This window comes from Colletotrichum karsti (assembly GCF_011947395.1).
Source record: "Colletotrichum karsti strain CkLH20 chromosome Unknown Scaffold30, whole genome shotgun sequence".
In the NCBI taxonomy this organism is placed as follows: domain Eukaryota; kingdom Fungi; phylum Ascomycota; class Sordariomycetes; order Glomerellales; family Glomerellaceae; genus Colletotrichum; species Colletotrichum karsti.
Window position 1 is genome coordinate 451,073 of NW_024065930.1, and position 14,889 is coordinate 465,961.

At 50.8% G+C, this 14,889-nt stretch overlaps 3 protein-coding genes across 3 annotated transcripts; 1 reads left to right on the forward strand and 2 right to left on the reverse strand.

Annotated features, from left to right (window-relative positions):
• Window positions 1-258: 258 nt before the first annotated feature.
• CkaCkLH20_08851 (cutinase) lies at window positions 259-1,409 on the reverse strand (the record flags this gene model as incomplete). The annotated part of the gene is made up of 4 exons (XM_038891566.1): window positions 259-561; window positions 622-701; window positions 757-874; window positions 1,080-1,409. The coding sequence occupies 4 exons, from the start codon at window positions 1,407-1,409 to the stop codon at window positions 259-261; spliced, it is 831 nt and encodes a 276-aa protein (XP_038743202.1).
• Window positions 1,410-6,940: 5,531 nt separating this feature from the next.
• CkaCkLH20_08852 (uncharacterized protein) lies at window positions 6,941-8,149 on the reverse strand (the record flags this gene model as incomplete). Its single annotated transcript, XM_038891567.1, has 3 exons — window positions 6,941-7,854; window positions 7,917-8,010; window positions 8,081-8,149. 3 exons carry the CDS (start codon window positions 8,147-8,149, stop codon window positions 6,941-6,943), a joined length of 1,077 nt encoding a protein of 358 aa, XP_038743203.1.
• A 2,262-nt stretch (window positions 8,150-10,411) lies between these two features.
• On the forward strand, window positions 10,412-14,177 carry CkaCkLH20_08853 (cytochrome P450; the record flags this gene model as incomplete). The annotated part of the gene is made up of 8 exons (XM_038891568.1): window positions 10,412-10,663; window positions 10,743-11,022; window positions 12,601-12,692; window positions 12,749-12,833; window positions 12,888-13,395; window positions 13,454-13,620; window positions 13,676-14,076; window positions 14,133-14,177. The coding sequence occupies 8 exons, from the start codon at window positions 10,412-10,414 to the stop codon at window positions 14,175-14,177; spliced, it is 1,830 nt and encodes a 609-aa protein (XP_038743204.1).
• Between the last annotated feature and the right edge of the window lie 712 nt (window positions 14,178-14,889).

A 14,889-nucleotide genomic window follows, 5' to 3' on the forward strand; every position in this document is an offset into this window, starting at 1 on the left:
GGCAATATGATCTTGAGATCTGACATGGCAGCATCGTCTGATTCGACTTTGGTTTGCGGCCACCACGCGGAGGGCCATGGAATCCGTGGAAGTTGACGTTCGGCCAGGTATGCAGGCACAAAAAAGAAAAGCGATACCGAGGACGCGGCACAGACTTCTCGTAACGCATGGTCTTGAATCGTAATATTCATTACTCTGTACTCGTACCGCTTGGTGACATGCTAATTACTACATACTAATCGAGCGCTGATACGCTGCCTATAAGAAGAACGATGCCAGCATAGACAAGCCCGCGACCGACATCAGCATGCCGGGCGCAGTAGCCATGGCACCAGAGGCAGGAACGGTGGACGGGGTAGGAGCGGGAGATGTGCCGTTCGTCTTGGACGCCTTGAACTGGGACACGACGAAGTCAACCGCATCGTTGGTGTACTTGACAAAGTAGGAGCCGTGAACGGTAGTGTCGTTACCAACATCGCAGTAGATATCGCCTGTGTCGCACCATGACTCGATCTTGGACGCATACTGCTGACATGCTGCGGCGTTGTCGCGGGGGAAAAGCTGTAATATCGATCGAGTCAGTTGTGGTTGTGCAAGGGTATGCGTCTTGACTCAACTCACCCCGTCGCGCGTGCTCGTGCCCCTGTTCCAGGTGGCGTTCTTGATGTGAGTCGGGTCTCCGAAGAGAATTACCGCGATAACTGCCGGATATGAGCATGAAGACCATCAACATTGTTGAGAAGGAAGGAGACTCACCACTCTGGTCAACAATGGAAGAGGCAATAGGCGCGGTACGATTGAACTCTAAGTCCAGCGCCTCACCTGCGTCTTCGTCGACACTACCGCACAGGGTATCGCCTGCGACGTGCGCACCCTACGTTCATGCACGTCAGCGAAAAGGGAAAAGGTGAAAGCCAAGAGATTGACTGCTTGCGTCTAATTGTCGTCTGATGTTACCCTCCCTCTCGCAGACTTTCCGCGTATAGTCACTGAGTTCTCGCGAGAGAACCTCCAGACATCCATGTGAACCGCTAAGGAAATGCGAGAAGGGTGCCGGATATGGATGCGAGTTGACGTACCTGAGAATATCCAAGAAGCGCGACCTTCGAGTTGGGACATCTCGCGTTGTACTGGGTCAAGGCCAGGTTCATCGCAATGGCGCCGTCCTCAACGGAGATGGAATAGTTCTCGAACTTGGCAGGATAATCGAGAGGCTCGATCTGAGACCCGGGGATGGCAGCGACAACACCGTTGGCAACGCTGCCTATCCGGCCCACGCCGACAGGTTCACTGCTGCCGCGAGCAACGATGAGATGCACTCCGCTGGCACATGTGCTTGTCGAGTTCTGTGCCGCGGCGCCGGCGGCGAGAAGGCCGGCGATAGCGGCGGTTGTTGTCGTGGCTCTCATTGTCGAGGGACGTGGCCGGAGGGCTCTGGTGAGACACGGTCTAGCCGGTGGGAGCGCGTGTGAATCGGATCGGACGGAGAGACGGAGCTAGGAATCACGTTCGAAGGAAAGAAGAATATTCGCGGCCGACAGCGAGGTATTTATCACGCCAACGCCAGGATGGATGACGTCGCGAAATGGAATCCCCGGCCCTTGGCAGAGGGACTATTGTTAAGCAACGAGTGGGATTCTTCAAGTGGCCCACTCGGACGAGACGAATCGCAAATGCCGCGCCTCGGTGAGAAGTGTGGAATCGAGGCCCGGCGCAAATATCGGAAGCTAGGGACTGGCGCGTTCACATCATCAGGGGTGACCCCAACCTCTCCGAGGCTCATCGTGGCCGAACGCCATGCATGATTAACACATGTTCGGAGTGTCTGTCGTTCCTGTCAGCAAGGGCCCAACGAATTCCGAGATGAGCTGCCGCGCGGGGTTAGCACCTCGTGGTCGACGTGGTCATGGCCATTAGTGAGGATGGATTTTCAATAAGTAAATGAGGAGCAGGGACGGAGTGGACGAACTGCTTCGGCCATCTCTCCAAAAGCAGCATCGTTCCAGTATTACCCCAGGTCCCTTAGGCGCAATTCCCTTCCCTTCATGGGTTTATCTCCACTGTTTGGCCCGCTCGAGGCCGGGTGACCCGGCGAAGTTGGGGTTTTGGCGTTGGAGAATGGCGGACTGAAGATGCGGAGATGCGGGGAAGAGATTACGGACGCCCGGTTGGTGTGGTTGTTCACTTATTTTTTGATGCGTAAAAAACACTAGTCGTAGCTTGAGTTGGTATTTATCAAATGATGTTGTTCTATCGGGTTGACTTTCCTCCGACGACCTCTTCGATACCTCGGCATACGCTCATCCTTTTGTGTTGTCTCTGAGATCTTATCCTCTGATCCCTTCGTCATTGGCTCCTTCGACGCTTGAAGCTTCGTTTGACGCCTCCTCGTCAACTGCGCCATTAGTCTCCAACAATTCTTTTGCCAAACTGAACTCACACTCTTCATCCTGGCAGCACTTGGCAGGATAAGACCAAGGTGATGTTTCCAAGTCCTTCCTCAGCACCTCAAGGTTCTCCTCTACTGATTCAACAGCTGCTTCCCACATGTCCTGTCTGACCTGTAGATCCACCGTTCGGTATGTTTCCAATTGCCATGGCAAAATTCGATTCTCTTCGAGGGATATCAACGAGCGCAGCCTTTCCCGTGCCGCTTTTGCATCTCGAGACGTCAACGAGTCAACCACCAGTTCCAGTTGAGCTATGTTGCGGCTCAGAGTTTTGTTCCTGACACCAGTATACAACTCGCAGAAAGCATCCTTGTCGTCTTGGGTTGTCTCTTCCCATCTAGCTAACAACCATCGAGGCTTGTGCAGGCGTAGAACAAATTGATCCCAGGGTGTATCGCCGGATGAATCGAGCAGGTGCACCCGAGGATCATCGAAGTCCTCTGGTTTCAGCTTCCGCATCATGACAGCGTTTGAAGACCCTGCAACCCAGTGCAAACTTGACCTTTGAAGGTACTCCGTGTCTGCAAAGCAGTAGCCAAACTCAAGGAGGCACTCTACAGCTATTATATCGTTGCTATGAATTGCGCATATAAGCGGATGCACGAGTTCGCGGGGGTTGCAGCGTTCCCTTCTCAGCAACATGCGCATTTTTCTCTCTTTTGTGTCTTTAGGCATGTTAGGCGACGAACATAGAAATTGCATCGGCCCAAACAATCCCTCCGCCCGTGAAGACGTCGAGGCTCCAGCCTGAAGCAGGGCATCCACAACTGCCATGGATTGCGGGTTTTTAGACATTGTGATGTACATAAGAGCTGTGAGTCCGTCCTGATTCGTGGCATTGACATCAGTTCCCATAGAAGGGCGTAGTAGCGCCAGGACCGTGTCGATGCAGCATACCACCGTTGCTCTCATGAGAACTGTAAGACCATTCGGCCCTCTCTGGTTAACATCAGCTCCAAGGCCGATAAGGTGTTCGACGATGGTAATGTGGCCATTCGAGACCGCCAACATCAGAGGTGTGAAACCAAGATGGTTTCGATAGTGAAGAATCCAAGGGCATGCTTCAAGGGTTGAAGTGACTTCTTGTAAGTCACCCTTCTCAACAGCCTTATGAAAGCTGTTTTCAGCATCGGCATAATCATTATCATTCACCGAGATTATACGTCTCAGCAACTGTGCATCGCAATCTTCGAGTTCGTCATCTTGATCGAGGTGCCTTCGTGCGTTGAGTAGAGTGACCCTAAGTAGCGTGATGCATTAGTTTTATGTCTTCAGATGTCTGACGTATTTGGAGGACAGAGGCGATTCCTACCGAGAGCAGGCTTTGTTTAGAAGTGACGATGACCATATCCTCATGAAGAACCTTAGGAGTTCGTATTGTGCAGTGCATACCAGATGCTAGTAAATCATCAGAAGCCGTATATTTGACCAGTGGACTCGCTGGAAGCAAAGAAATTCGGGCGGTCTGTACTAACCTCGATCAAGTTGAAATGCGACTCGTTACCCAAATCGTCATCTGGATAAAACGGTCCGTACTCGGCCCAGATTTCCGGTATCTTATCCCAACACTCAAGTCTGACTGTTCTGTGTGATCCACACACCCAATACCTCAAATCCCTGCATAAGCTTCGCAATGGACGCAACGTAATACTGAAGCCAGAAGATGCGCTGATGGAGGTCTGCAACAGTACAGGCCTGGAGCTAAGCCATTGAGGAAACGAAACTTGAAGTGCTCCATTGACGTCTTTCCAAGCCACGCAGTTGTTTCGTCTGCATTGGCATACTCCGAGACCAAAAAGAACGACAGAAAAACACCCTAACCGCAGTAGCTGGCGACGCTGAGACCTTTGGTGAAATGTTTCATGGCATTCGCAACAGCATTGCCTGGTGTCTAACGCTGGTATGTTGGTTGAGTATTGGTAGTTTTCAGCTTTGAGATGACTGGATATGTCTGCCGAGGCTGGAGGCTGTGAAGCACAAGGTTGGAGGAAGACCGCGTTATCAGGCATTAAAGTGCCTGTTGAAACACTTGGCGAAGTAATGACTCCCGTATCACTCATGGCTCTTTGGTTGATCTTTGAAAGTAAACCAGTGTGTGACCTGGTATAGATATCAGAGAACGTGCCGTCAGTAACGACATATAGATATCCTCGACTTACTGTATCATCCTCAACGTCATGGTATGTAGAGCGGTTTGGAGATTCAACTTTGCCCCATTGGCCTTCGCGTGAAGCTTGGAAATTCGAGTCTGTACCAGAAGCCATCTGGCCTTCTTGACTTTTGTTCGGGATTGGCTCGGGGTCTGCTGTGAGCAAATATTTTCGATGCTTCTCAGTTCCTTCGCGATGTCTCCGAGCTGAGACAAGGCCGCGAGCAAAAAGGAAGCATTGAGCCTGGTCTGGTCGGCAATTTCTCCTATGAGTGTTGCTTCATTAATCATGGCCAGCAGGATTGTGATCTTGATTAACATGAAGTCATGAATTAGTGAGCGTTCATACTATTACTTGATCTCAATGTGCGAACATCGTGGCACATACTTCTTGGTCTAATGCTTCAAAATCTTTGCCAATCTCGGGTATCTGTTTCAGCAGATTGAAACCATGTCTGGCTGCGATTAAAGCCTGCCCTATGGCAATGATGCTCGCAGCGGCACCGATGACCTCCATTTTGAGGACTAGATTGCTGTCGTTTCAGTCAACATAGAAGGATTGATTGCGACAACTTTTCCAGTCAAGCTAGCATCATAGCCTGGAGGAGATGGAAAGAAGGCGGCGAAAATGATAAACGCTCATCCGGGGTTTCCATCACCTGGTTCATACCTTGCCATTATGGAATAGCCCTGGCCTGTTGGCCTGCATAGGTGCCTCGACTCAGCCCCAGCCCGTACGGAGCACTGCAGTCGCAAGTTGGTATGGCCCAATGATCTGGTTCTTTGTCGATGGTGGTGTGTCAGCCTGCAGATGCCAACACATCCAATCCATCTGGATGGCAGGACAGCAGTGGCAAAGCAATGCCACCGCCCTCAATGCCTAAGCCGCATGTTCAATAACCATCAATATTCGAATGATCAAGGAATTGAGCAGCTAGGACCATGAGGGACTTTCACGCCGCACATTCCCATCTAAACTGTTTTGATCTCACTTGAGTTCTGTTACGGCTCAAATCATTAACATTTCCATACTTGAAAGCGTCTAATATGTGACCGTTACGCACTTAACGTTCCATTTATGAAGGTTGCCTCGCACAAGCTCTTCAAACAGCCAGTTCGCCAGATCCAATCGACTGATAGTATAACCCACAGTCACTCCTGGCTCGTTCCCGGGGTTTTCTACAATACCGGCGTCCTCGATCGTCCACCCAACTCTCAGACTTCTCATTCCCTTCTTCGCGCCATCTGTCAGCAGTGGTGGTCGCACCATGACGTATCCTTTCAACGGTGAGTTCGGCTCCAATGCGGCTTCGCGAACAGCCTTCTCCATGTTGGCCGTATCTGCCTGGGCAACGGGCAACAGCCACATGTAAAGTGGGATCATCACAAGTGGTTGATCACGCGTCGAGCCCTGCCCAGTCGAAGATATGGGAACGAAGATGGGCTCGTTGGTGAGCAACCCCTCTGCTTTTAGGTGACGCAGCGCTTCAATGACCGCGACAGCTGAATCTCCGGTGATCGTCGGGTCTTGCATAGAAATCGGCTTGAAAGGGTTTGGCTGAAATTTGGGTAAAGCAGTGATACCACTAAAGATGATCTCTGGGTTGTGTTGGAGTAGTTCAACGCATGCTGGGACTGAGCGGGAAGATTCCGCCTCGACGATGATGAGTTGTGTTTTGATTATCTCCTCCGACACGTCATATGACATGAGGATGTCCCGTAGTTTGGAAGCACTTCGAACAACTGCTGGAGTAGTTAGAATCAAGATGCTCTTAGACGTAAAGATGACTTACGAGCCGCGGCTTTATGCCCGGTAAGTAACGTCCAGGCCAGAACATGGCTGAGAGTGGCTCCCGTAGCCCCAACGAAGGCTGCTTTCACCGACATAATAATTTATGAATAAAAGTGGCAGAAAATGGTTAAAGTATAGATTGTGACAACCTGTTCTCCTTCCGATGGCTTCTCGTAGAGGCCATCAGCAGATGTTTATAACAAAAGGCTTGAGGAGTCTACACTGACTCGGCGTCCGCGGCTCGCCGAGTGAAATATGCCGCTATGGCAATCTTCGCAGCTTCAGACCGTGGTATACTCCGCCAATTTCGCTCCAAAGTCCGCCCAACTCCACTGCGATCTTGACTCTCTGTTGCTGCCACATCATAGCTGCCAAGACACGGACATGGAGCAACTCGGTCCCAACGGGGGTTATGGAGGCGCCAGTTCCGGCCCTGGCATCACCAAAATACACTGCAAGACATTCTCCATTCAGGTAACTTCAATAAGAATAAGCTTTTCTTTCGTTTTCGGATTTGACTTAAGCTCTTCCTACCACCTCTTCCGTTCTTTACGACCAAGCAATAATAGGCTTGACAACTTCTCCGCTCTTCATCGCCTCTACTGCTTGTTCAAAGTTCTGATGCTCATAGACTTTGATTAGCTTTTCGACCGGGAAGATGCCATCTCTCCACCATTGGACCATCTGAGGAACGTAGTCTCTTGTTCTCGAATGTCCCTGTACAGCTCCGAAGTACTGTTTCCCACTGACCATGAAGCTCTGCATGTGAATCGAGATGTTCGCTTCTGGCATGCCAGTTCCGACCTGGATTACCTTTCCCATATACCTCGTGGCGTCCAACTGTGCAGCTAGCAAAGGCGGGTGAGCGCTGGTGTCGATGCTGATGGTTGATCCAAGCCCTTCTGCAGCCTCTTTGATCTTCTCTGTTACTTGCTTCATGTCCAAGCCAGTCGTGTTGATGACATGAGTAGCGCCAAGTGACTTCGCAAGCTCGAGCCGAGATTCAAGTCGATCGATGCCAATGATGGCCTTGCACCCTTGATTCTTTGCCGCAATGACCGCCGCAAGGCCAACTCCTCCCATGCCAGCAATGGTGATGCAGTCGTCTGGCCCGGCCTTCGCCACGTTGATGACAGTTCCACTGCCGGTCTGAAGTCCACATCCAAGAGGTGCGAGGATTCTGAGATCGTCTCTGCTCAAGCCAAGGCCCCCGACGTTGACAACCGACTTGTCGCTCACAATGGTGTGATGAGCCAAACTCGACTGTCCGAAAAACCGGCCTCCAATTCCATCGGAAAAGACGGGTTCTCCGATGAAGTTGATTTCGAAGAAGTTGGTGCAGTGAGACGGTGGGCCCGTCTTACAAACATGGCAGGAGCCGCAGTAGGAAAACGAAAGAAGGACTGGGTCGCCCGGCTTCACGTGGTTCACGGCGGTGCCAACATTGACGACATATCCTGAGCCTAAGATTTATACCATCAACAACGTGGTTTCAGAAACCCCCAAGAGCTCAATTGCTTCTTACTGGCGACGACATCACTGACCTTCATGACCGAGAACTCGGGGATAGTAAACACCAGGAACTCCTGCATCTGCCTTGGTGTTTCCGCAGTGGAGATCTGTATGACATATTCCCGAAGCTACAATTTCTACGAGAACCTCATCTTCCCGAAGGTCTCTCAGAGTAACTGGCTCAATCGCCCATTTTCCCTCGGAAATAGGGCCTCTGGCCACGATAGCTTCGGATTTGAAAGACATCTTGCGAGGCGATAGGAAGCCGAAGAGGAGTTGCAAATGAATTGAACTGACTGAAGTTGCTTTAATCCGAATGCTGTAAATATTTTGCTGACGTTAATGAACCAAGTCTGGTTGTGAGCGAAGGGAAGAGGGGAAGTTGGCCACGTGAGGGGTTACGCCGCGGCGATAAGCGGATTTGACCGGCTGTACGTATGGTCGTTACTAAACCCTCCGTCTAATTGAATTGATAAGAAAGAACTTGAAGCAAACGACCTACCTTTTTGGGATTGACCCCGTCGAAATGCTACATACGCTTTTCTGAGTCTTTTGCATATTGTTATAACTGCAGCCCGTGATGTTAACATCAGACGCGAAGTTCCCGAAATAAATTCATGTTGGCAAGGACAGCAGGAACTAAATCCGGTTTCATTATCAGGGTGGCTGCATTGTATTGCGCGGCATATTGCATTTGTTACTACGTGAGGTTTTCATATTTGGCGGTATCATGAACCACAACTTAGCTGAGGTCTAGTGATACTTAGCATGAGAAGACAATTAGTTGGATTTTGAGATTTGTTTTGGGCTATTTATGCCATATTTTCTTTCATATTGTACTCTCTCGGCCATCCTCTGTGGTTGGCCTGCCTCAAGCCTACCAACCCAAATTAGTTGAAGTTGACTGGCCTGGTTTGAGCCTGCGATTGGAGACATCACGTAGATGCCAAGCTTTCGTTCATAATTATTGCTTCAAAGTGGTTTCTTTGAGCTTTGCAAAGCGCTTACAAGTTAGTTGCCAACATGAAGCACTCAAGGCCCAGGTCTATTGAATGCATGACAATGTCAAAAAGGATACTCGATTATACCTGCACACATCGTAGCCCGGAGTTGTCAGGCGGTAGAGGAAACCGACAACCAGGTTCCGGATACCACACAAAGTCAATGCCGACATATTGGAATTTTCTGGCTAGCCTCTCATGGGAAAAGCACTCATCAACTCTATGGTGATAGAATGACAGTCAGAACACATGTCCAAGGTCTTGGTGGCCCGCTTGTTTTTTAGTCGGTTGAGTCTCAACCGTAGTTGAAGAACTGCGGCTTGATGGTGCTTGATCAACACAGGACTCAGCTTGGGAGATTTCCTGAGCAGTTCTTCATTTGCACCACTCGACAAGAATCAAGCATCATTCAGTCTTCGCGCGTTTGGGCTCGGTGGCATTCAAGGTAGAAGGTACCCTTGTCTTCGTAGTGGTTTGCTCAAAGCAAACTAAAGTCGAATGCAGATAGAAAACCTCCAGCGCCAAACACCAGATTTATTTTACCGGAAACTTTCGTCAAGGTACAGGAGGGTCTCAAATGTGTGGACAGAGTGCGGAATTTCTACCGTAGTTATGACCTTTTAGCGCGTACGTAGGCTCAGCGGGATCAGGATCCTTGGCATGTCGTTCCTTCAAGTCCGGGGAACCCGTCACTTTGCCGACAGGTCGACGTCGGCCGATAGTCACTTGGAAACTTTCCTAGAGAGTAACTCAGTATGATCGAGGCCCATTCATAAAGTAATAGCAATCGGATTGTGAGGAGAAAGGCATTCGAGTGTGTCGGAAAGGCACTGCTGAACCCTCTCCAATGTTCAGGGATCTGGCAGTCCATTCAGTAGAAGAAAGTTTGCACCCAGAAGGCTTGTGCACATGCAAATTAGCAGGATGACTGAATGTGGCTTGTACTTGATCGCCGCCGCTAATCTACGCTCGTTCTACCGGTTCAAATTCGATCGAAGGCCGAAGAGCTTTTAACTCCCCATCCGCTTAACAATATTCCGGCGCATACGGGATGACATCATCACGACAGATAGAATGTCTCTCGTTTAATGCGCGGTGAATTTCCGAAGCTCAACTGTGCGTACGGATTCACGATGCTTGGCGGATAACGGCACTTAGTGTCTGGACGGTTCTCCAATCCTGACCCTCATCATCTCTTAGCGTCGTCAATCCCCTCAGCGACCCTAGCTCCCGTCGCCATCAACATTCATGAGAACCCACTGAATCTAGGCAGGATCGCGCCGTCGCGCTACTAGGCCCATCTTGCAACAACGAAAGATCCTTTGGCGTGCAAAAAGAAAACAACACAAGATCGTAATTCCCGGAATGGCGTTGTCTGCCTGGCGATGTTCAGGGGTAAAATCTTATTTAAGTAGCGAGAGAATCTGATCTTAACAAGCTTCCAGGTTGTAAGTTGCGTACTCGTACTGATTCTCTCCATCGCCTTCTGCTCCCTGACTTCCGCAACATGATGTCTTTCACAAAGTTTGTTGCCGCCACTGCTGCTCTCTGCATAGCTACGGCCCCCATCACAGCTGCGGCGCCGAACGTGACGGCCGAGTTGATCTCCGGGGATTGCTCCGTGTACCCGGCTTACGACGCGTCGACCGGCCAGGCGGGGCCGTGGTCGATACAGGCCCAGGACACCGGCGACTACATCACCGGCCACGGGCTCACAGCCATCTTTTCCCGCGGCTCGAGCGGCATCCGATGGGGATACGTAAGTTGAACTCAACGGAAGCCGCCACCTCCGACAAGGGGGGTTACGAAGTCCTTTGCTTACCCCATGAAATTTTCAGATGGCCGTGCTTGACAAAGCTGGTGTGGCGCAGAACCCCCTCCGCTGCGTCAACGGAGAGGGCATTCAAGGCTGGGTGCCTACAGGTGTCTCGGGTTACACCTGGGAAAACCTCGTTGCTGCAGATATCCCGTACAACGCTTTCATGATGTACGAGGTCAACGGAACTGAAATCCAGCCGTACTCGCATTTCATCAACGGCACCAAGCAGAGCGGAATCTTCTTAGGCTCCGAGGGATACACAACGTGGGGCTTCAAGAAAGAGACTGATGCCGAGCAAGGTACATACTGGGAGGCGAGGGTTCTGGGAGCAAACAGTCAGGACCCGACGACTGGTGAACCACTTTTCGAAGGAGAGATCACTGGCTTTCTTAAGGTTTATGGCTCATAAATGGCAGTGTAATATAGCATCTCGGTTGGAGCCAGCCGGTGGGAGACGTCACGCAGGCAGGCGCAGGGTCATCCGACTTATTGGTGACCCGAGATAGGGGAATCGAACACACCAATACATCCGTCAATTTTTCAAGTCACACCGAGATGAAGGAAGCTAATTACCTCTTTTCATTTTCTCTAATTTCCATGCCATTGTTTTCGGTTTTCGTCCAATGATGTCCCGCTTTGACCGCCTTGGAGAGTCAGGACACCATGAATAGAAGGCTTTGAAACATTACAGATTGCTTCCCGCATGATAAGAAGGAAGGCCTTGGCAACGGAAGAGATGATGAAGGCGAAAACCCGAGAAGGAATCCGAATGAAAGGTGGCCACGCATGTTGTTTCCTCGCATCGTGGTCTTACATCGTGTGCAAACAACTCTGCAACGTAGCGTCTAACCCGCTCTTAAGGCGCATCGTCCAATTCTTATTCTGAACGACGTGACGCCCTATTTGTCTATCTGGTTATTTCTGACGATCACACTCACGAATACGAAACCGACCACGTCGTACGTCGTTTGCACGCGAGCCTCACTCGATGACCCTTGGCTCGGACTTTAACTCCAGTCCGCTCACCTTGTCTACCCGGCTCCCCGCGTTTTGGCTCCCCCAATCGACAGTCCGCACAGCTAATGCAACTCAATCAGATCACTTTATCATTCGTCCCGTTGATCGGCACAGGGGTTAGGGGACACCATCCCTCCGGTAGTTGAGGCGGTTCCACCCGGTTTCGAATGCCGCGGGCGAAGTTTCGTAACCCACCGGCGACTGCTCTACTCGTACTCGTCAGAGCTTTTGCCCATCGGCTGTGTGGTTGAGGTATTCGTCATGGTGGGGGACCTCCATGCGAACAGGGTGGCTAGGGGAGCTTGCCGGCTTTTGGCTGTCATGCTAAAGCCAGGCGCGGAGTTGGAGGGTGTGAAGGACTCAGAGATTATAATACAACCCTTAGGTCCCAACTTCCTCTAAGTTTGTTCGTCCGTATCATCACACCATCACGAAGGCGCCAAAATGTCGATGTCGATGCTTCCTAACATGAATGCCACCGCTTTTCCAGTGGTCGACAGCTCAATTCTCGAAGAAGTAGCCAACCGCTGGCCTCTAGCTGCGACTGCACTATTCGCATGCGTAGTCGGTCTTCTTCTGCAAAATGTTCTCAAAAGCGACCCGTGGGCGGACCTTCCGATGGTAGGAACCGAGTTTGGAGGAGCCGAGAGTCGAAGGAAGAAGTTTCTGGATGGATATGCGAAGGATATCTATCTTGACGGATACAAGAAGGCAAGTGATGGGCGGCTACTTACAGAGAACGTCAACTAATATCACCGAACTCCAGTTCAAAGAGAGGGCTTGGAGGATTACGACGACGCGAGGTGGGCAGTTTCCTGCAGTAATCGGCCAAAAGATGTAGAGCACACTAACAAAATCAGCGTCACCCAACATTGTTGTGTCTCCTCGATTCATGGATGAGCTCAAGAGGCTTCCCGACGACGTCTTAAGTTTCAACAAGGCCATCGAAGAGGTAAGCTTGGCTTGACGATTGCCTCGTGCAAGACGATATCTGACGTCCCCGTCTAGTTCATGCATGCCAAGTATACGAAGGTTGATACCGATATCGACCTGCTTCCCCACACTGTCAAGACTGCCTTGACGCCGGCTCTCGGTACGCCTCAACGGTTCTGTCTTCCCTAGCACCCATCATGCTGACACAAATCAGTTCGACTGAACCCTGTCATCGCCGACGAAGTCATCGAAGCCCTTCGCATCGAGCTTCCCCACTCTGCCGAATGGACGGAGGTCAAGATCATGGACAGACTTCTCCGCATCGTAGCGATGGCCTCCGGACGCATCTTCATCGGCCCCGAGCTTTGCCGCGAGGAGGAATATCTCGACGCCGCCATTAACTACACCGTTGATTTGATGAAGGCGATTCGCAAGATTTCAGACCTTCCACCTTGGACCAGGAGGTTCAAGGCTCCTTGGCTACCGGAGGTGAAGAAGGTGCACGAGAGAATCGAGGCGGCGGACAAGTTCCTCAGGCCGGTGGTGACTGCTAGGCGCGAGGCAGCGGAGAACCCCGACTACCAGAAGCCGTACGACATGCTGCAGTGGATCATGGATGCGCAGACCAAGTTCGGTGCAAAGGACGACAAGGAGCTTGCGAGATACCAACTCGGGATCAGCTTTGCTGCCATCCACACGACTACGGTTACCACAACCAACGCGTAAGTGCACTCATCAGAAATAATTCCCCTCGTGAGCCGCCGTCTGACTTGACCACAGTTTCTACACTCTGGCTGCCATGCCAGAGCTGATCCCGATGTTGCGAGAAGATGTCCAGACGGCTTTGGCCGAGAGCAATGGTGTCTTCACGAGCATCGCTATGCAGAACATGAAGAAGCTGGACAGCTTCTTGAAGGAAACCATGAGATTTTACGCGCTTGGAGCGAGTGAGTTGGATGATTACCCCTCAAGATACGGCCAGTTGACTGACATGTTCTTCAGCTTCCTTCCAGCGCAAGGTGTTGAAGACCTTCACCCTCTCGAACGGGCAAGTCGTCCCGCAGGGCTCCATCATCGAGATCCCCATGGTCGGAATCAACAACGACGACGAGTTCTTCCCGGACCATGACAAGTTCGACGCCCTTCGATTCTACAAGCTGCGCCAAGCCAAGAAGGAGCAAGAGACAGGGACCAAGCAGGCCGAAGTTGTCGCTCACTCGCAATTCGTCAGCGTGGGAGGCCCCACGAGCTTGACGTTCGGCTTCGGCAGACACGCTTGCCCCGGTCGATTCTTCGCTGTGAACGAGATCAAGATGATCATGGCGACCACACTAGCCAACTACGACATTAAGATGGCAGGGGACAGCACACAACGGCACAAGAACTTGGAGTTCGGTTCCAACGTGAGTTCCAAGAGAAGCCTTCGCGTTATTAGGGCCACTGACTGAGACATTGACAGGCTCAACCCGATCCCGACAAGACGATCTTGATGAGAAAGCTCTAGGTGGTAATAGTGTGGTTTGAGATGATAGTATTTGCGACTTTGATGTAAACACGCATAATTGAATAGCGTTGATGGCAAATTTCGGGAATCGAAAGTAGAAACTGCGCCCTAACATGCCTAAGAGAGAAGTTGAAACGACGGAGACTGCAAACGACAGGAGTTGCTGTTTGAGCTGCTCCTCATAGGTATCATAAAGCAGAAAATATGAAGTGTTACAGAAAGTTGCCAGCGTGTCCTATTGTTTACGATTACGAGAACTGGAGTTATCGCGGGGCAAGTGCTGACGAGCCAGAGTTGAGTGTGGTGAATGCACAAAGTTGCATCAGGGTGAAGTTTAAAATGAGAATATTTATTAATTTATAAGCACCTTAAAAAGTACAAGCTATTGGACCCGACAAATCGATAATTGAAATCAACTTCCGGGAGCCCCGGATGTTTGCTCCGATATCCCGGCCCCGTGCCGGCCGCGATTTGTGGGTCTATACGGCTCCGGTATGGATCCACGCATGGCACCCCTCCGGAAGCACATCTTTAATCAAGATTGTAGAAAAAGATTACGGAACCAGATGTACTTCGTGCCACATTTATAGCTACTCATGCGCAACTGAAGGGATGGAGCATGTTTCTAGGAATTGGCTTTTCGATTTCAACTATTTTCTTGCACAGTCTAAGTCCAGTATCTGTATTTGTTTCCGATGATCTCCGGATCACT